Source organism: Anarrhichthys ocellatus, unplaced genomic scaffold (assembly GCF_004355925.1).
Source record: "Anarrhichthys ocellatus isolate YVR2014 unplaced genomic scaffold, GSC_Weel_1.0 scaffold7, whole genome shotgun sequence".
Lineage (NCBI taxonomy): Eukaryota > Metazoa > Chordata > Actinopteri > Perciformes > Anarhichadidae > Anarrhichthys > Anarrhichthys ocellatus.
Window position 1 is genome coordinate 8559260 of NW_022280037.1, and position 5413 is coordinate 8564672.

Below are 5413 nucleotides of genomic sequence, written 5' to 3' on the forward strand. Positions count from 1 at the left end.
CATGGGGTTGCTGGGGTTGTGTGGGGGGGGTTGTGCGTGGGGGGACTGCTGAGAGCCAGGTGGTCCCTTTAAGAAAGAAGAGCGATATCAGAGAGGGGAGGGCCCAAAAGTGGGCTTTACACCTGGAGGAATTACCCGATCGAAATCATTTTTTTAAAAAGGAGAGCGAGGGGAGAGGAGTCAGCGGGGGAGTCTTTAGGTTAAGGAGGAAGAAGAGGAGCAAGTTAGATAATGTACTCCTCAACAAAAGACACACAATTAAAAAGCCAAAGCCCAACAGAAATATTTATTTTTGCGGGATTGCTTTAACATGTGTGGGTTTGATGGAAGAGATGATCCATGGGACCCTCGGGTCAAAGGACTAGGTGGAGTGTTCTGCTCAACCACATGGGGGCAGCGTTGCCAAAGGCTCACTGCAACAAGACAAGAAGCAGCAGGACAGGCACTAGTGGCAACTTCAGACCACAAAGATGCTCAAAAACAAAAACAAGTTACAGTTGGGAGGTGTTTCTTCCTGCTTATTGTGAGCCTACTTCAGTTAACAATGCAGCAAAGAAAGCAACCCCCGAGCTTCTCGGACACTGCTGTGTTATTGCTGGCATTTCACCCCAAGACATGAGGTTAACGGCCCCTAATAAATAACTCCTTATGCAACAGTCTTAAGACGGTCAGTAACCTCTTCTCTTCTCTTCTTAAACTGGAGATTGGACAAAACGAGACATTTGAAGGCATCACCTGCTCTGGGAAGCTGACGAGGGGATTTATTATTTTCTGACTGTATATAAAGACAAAGAACCTTTTGATCTATTTAACAAATAATATAATCAGCGCATTAATTGATAAAGAAAAAAAGATTGTGGCCTCTTTTGTTAAATGAAAAGGAACAACATGTCAACATTTCTCATCGTAAAAATACATTGTTTAGGTCAAAAAACTCATTATTGTAACAGAACAGATTATTAAGTAACCGTGAATATGAGCCATATTTGCAGCAAACAACCGGAGCTTTCCGTTACAATGTGGTCCCTTGAACACAACACGCACACACTCGCCCAATCTCACTCCCCCACCAATGTTATAAATAGCACGTCCATGCGTCTCTCCCCACCATCTCTCCCCCAACCCTTCCCCGTGCTTATTCACAGTCGTACTCGCACTAATCCCCCCCCTCCTCTCATCACCATCATCCTCTCAGCACATTGCCTCGTTCTCAGCAAGCAAACAATGGAGTGGTAGGTAGCCACAAAAACAAACACCGGGCCACAGTCCTGGTGGCACTGATCTTTAACCTCTCTCTCTCTCTCTCTCCCTCTCTCTCCCTCTCCCTCCCTCTCTCTCTCTCTCTCTCTCCCTCTCTCCCTCTCTCCCTCTCTCTCTCTCTCCCTCTCTCTCTCCCTCCTCCACCACCTTATCGTGCCTCCTGCCAAATGCCAGCGCTGTCCATCACACCACGGCCTCACGGAGGATGTGTGTGTGCGTTTGTTTGTGAACATGTGCACGTAGGCCTGCTTGTGTTTGTGTGTGCATCTCATTCTCCTCACTCTTCAGACAGCCATCTCCCACACTAAAACCTTTCCCTTCACAGAGCCGAGACGGGTCGGAGACGGAGACGGCGGGAGCGGAGAGAGGATGAATACGGGATGGTTGAATCACGGATCGGTCGAAGGGCAGCCCGGCGAGAGCGAGCCACAGATGAATGGACGGTGTGAGCATCAGAGGCTCGGGTGGGTGTTAACATTGAGAGTGGAATAAACGATGTTTGGAAAAAATGTGGGAAAAACAAGTGGGCGAGTCGGACTTGTGGTGTCATCTGATCAATTCTTAGAATGAAAGACTTAATTACTAGACCTCGACTGATACTGGATTTCTGAGGCCGATATTGACATTTACATCAATAATTCGATAATACATCACCTGATCTTCTTTTTGTTTTACATAGATAACATTGTGTTATAAACATATGTCTGACTAAATGTAAAAACATGTTTTTTTTTTTACAGATGTTTCTTACAGGTTCAGAAAATTCTCCATCTTTTTAAGCTAAATGAACCCTTTTAAAACCAGTGAATTAGCTGAAAAATACAACGTTTCACCAAGTTGTCGTATCGCTGAAGTTTCTGCCCAAACTTGCAAACATAAACACCAACACTATTATATATTTAAAAAATGAATATAAGTGGTTGTCAATAGGTGGGGAAATTCTTACTTTTTAAAACACGACTGAATTAAAGTAATATACTGTACTTTGAGATACAATAAACTGTCTTAAGGTGCTGGAGACAGAATTCAAAGGGTATGCAAATACTGCCTAAACGTTACGTGATTTGTTTCTGGAGAGTCAGGTGTATGAATGAGAGACAGACAGAGATGAGTGTTGTCGGAGGTGATGGAGGTGTGAACAGGACAGTGACGGTGGTGGGGGGGGGGGTGTAAGTCATACCTGGAAGAAGCCTGGGGGCATGGGACCACCTGGCATGGCATCGTTTGGGGGCATGTTGCCCATCACAGGGCTGGGCGCTGCTGCTGCGCTCTGAAACACACAAGTGCAGTGATTAAATGAATGTGCTGTTTTGTGTCACTGTGTGTGTGTGTGTGTGTGTGTGTGTGTGTGTGTGTCTCCATCTGCTCTTCAGTGATATTTATGTACATCGTGCACTGGCCAAAATATTACTATAGGGGGCAGTGTCTGCACCTGCAATAGCAGCAAACTCCATCTAAATTTTATGAAGAAAAGTGTCTATTAAAACCTTTAAATTCCCGAATCTGCAGTAGAGAAGGAGCTCATCTCTGAACAAGCTAAGTCACACGGAGAAATCCTACAGAAAGTGTTTTTATGATGCTGTAGAAGAGCCGGGTCTCTGGGAGAAACATCCATGAAGTCTCAGTGACACAAAGCTGTAAAGAGACAAGATCTATCGACCAATAGGAGCCGAAAACCTCTACAAGCTATGTGATGATTCATACGATTATATTTATTATGGTCCATCTCACATAACATTTGTTTTATTATTTGGTTATTTAACAAACAGCAGAAGTATAACCTCTCCGATATCTTGTTTCCACAGAACTAAAGAACAGAGAAATATAACTTAATAAAGTCATTTTTTCTTCAATGCGTCAGATTTGTACATTCAACTGTGTAAGTTTGTCTGTATGTGGCGATGTATTGCATCACAAAATAATACAAAGTGCTTCGTTTTTATGTAAAAGAAACTACCTCGTTATCTTTGTGTCTCATTTTTATACTCAAATGTCCAGATTATATTAAGAATATGTTTTCTATCTTTTGGTTTGTTTCATTTACTTTTTTACATTATTTATTTATTTACCTAATCTTAGTTTAAACACTTTTTTTTTCTACTGCTTTTGTTAGTTTACAATTATCTTATTTAAGGCCTGTTGTCATATTAAATATGCAAAATAAATTCTGAACATCACAATGTGATATGTAAGCATTTCTTTGTCGCCTCATTTGCCGATTAAAAATCATTTTTTATATAACTGGCAAATTTTTTACACGTTTATTTCAAATCATCATATCTAAAATGATCATTATTTAAATCCTGCATATGATTAATGGAATAACACTATATCAAAAAATAGCAACAAGTCATCAGCAAATAAGTTGAGTTTGTACTGTTTTTTAGCAATTAAGGGCTACTAGCTTCTGTTTTAAGACAGCTGGAATGCGAAAGGTTTATAATATACACAACATATAATACACAACAATACTGTAGATAATAGAACATTACATGTACTCAAAGTACATGCACATTCTAAAATGAAGGAGTAATAGATGCCGTTTGAAGTCGGGATGTTCTGAACAAAGGATCGGAATCAGGGCTGAACCGAGCGTGTTTTAATAGATCGCTGTCTGACTACATAAAGCGGACACCGCTGTGCAACCACGGGTGGACCGAGTGTTTCTGTAGTTTCCACAAATTCCAGCAGAGTGATACTTCTTCTCTCTAGCTGATCGTTTCATATCAAATTCAGGAGAAGCATTCGTTCAGCGAGACTTTTGGCAAAAATGTAAGTTCAGCAACTTTATAGTTTTGAATCATGACCTTCGGTACGTTGATTAAGCTCATCAAAAATAAGGTGGGCGACATTTTGAAGGCTCTAATTGTTCATTCAATGAGTCGGATTCAACATTTAAGTAAATATAAGCACTGGATCTGAGTCGGTATTGGCAGATATCCAATGTTAAAGGACTCAGATTGGGATCTGGGCCAAAAACAAAACACCTAAACCAGAGTAGCCCAACTGTTTAACTATTCCCGATCATATTAACACATATGAACAATAATACCACTGCTTCCAATCACCTTCACGTCAATCAAACAAGATGGAAAAAATAAAACTAGAGTCTAGGATAGAGGAGAGGGGGTGGGTGAAGGATTCAGCCCGGGAGTTAAATATGATATAACTGTATTCTTGTCAACACACATAGACCAAGACGCGTGTTCCGAGTGCTTACATAAGCACGCCGGAACAAACACACACATGCACGCAAAGCACATGAACGCGCAAACACACACACACACACACACACACACACACACACACACACACAGGAACACACAAAGAGTTGCATCACAGGCTCATAAAGTGCAGCCCGTCAGTACAGAGAGGCAGACAGGGGAGAACCACAGGCTACAGGACCAGAACAGGGAGGGGGTTTAAGACCCAGGGGAGGGGCGGGCTCTCTCACTTTCACATGCGCAAACACACACACACACACACACACACACACACACTTAATGAACACACCTAAGGAACACACAATTTCCATGTGACATACACTGTATGCTTGGACAACAACGCATATTACCAATTACACGCATGTACACAAACACACTCGCTGCCCTTCTTCTCCCGACTATCTGAAACCAACACACATAAAAATGGGGAAAGACACACACACACACACACACACACACACACACACACACACACACACACACACACACACACACACACCTCCCCCCATATTTATGCTAATTCCGCTAGTGAACATGAGCAGGCCACGGAGTCCCTGGGGAAGAAGCCGGGTCGGCTGCCTCTTTCTCTCCTCCTCCATCCTCCCCCCTCCCTCTCATCTCTTCTTCTGCACACTTTTCTCTCCATCTTTTCTCCTCTCCGTGACCCCCCTCACTGATTTTCCCAGCACTGTCACGCACACACAAGCATATAGACACACACACACCTTCCTGTGCCCCAACCCCAGTACTATCCCCCCCCCAGTAGGGTGTCAGCAGCTTGCAGAAGCTGTTGCTATGGAGACAGGTCCTATCTGCACTCTGTCCCCCTGGCATCCCCCGCTCCAGGAGAGGAGGAGAGAGAGAGAGAGAATAAGAAGAAGATGCGAGAGAGAGAGAGAGAGAGAGAGAGAGAGAGAGAGAGAGAGAGA

General features: G+C 43.1%; 1 protein-coding gene across 2 annotated transcripts in view; it reads right to left on the minus strand.

The window, feature by feature from the left end:
- Window positions 1-5413, minus strand: part of LOC116383880 (single-stranded DNA-binding protein 3) — a 30566-nt gene that overhangs the window by 7074 nt on the left and 18079 nt on the right. Inside the window, exons 5-6 of one of the 2 annotated variants that reach the window (XM_031848055.1) lie at window positions 2441-2530; window positions 1-66 (exon numbers count right to left, since the gene is read on the minus strand). The exon at window positions 1-66 is cut by the window's left edge and continues 13 nt beyond it. In XM_031848055.1, coding sequence (XP_031703915.1) covers window positions 1-66; window positions 2441-2530 — 156 coding nt within the window. The remainder of the gene's footprint in view (window positions 67-2440; window positions 2531-5413) is intronic. The other variant, XM_031848054.1, reaches the window with a different exon arrangement.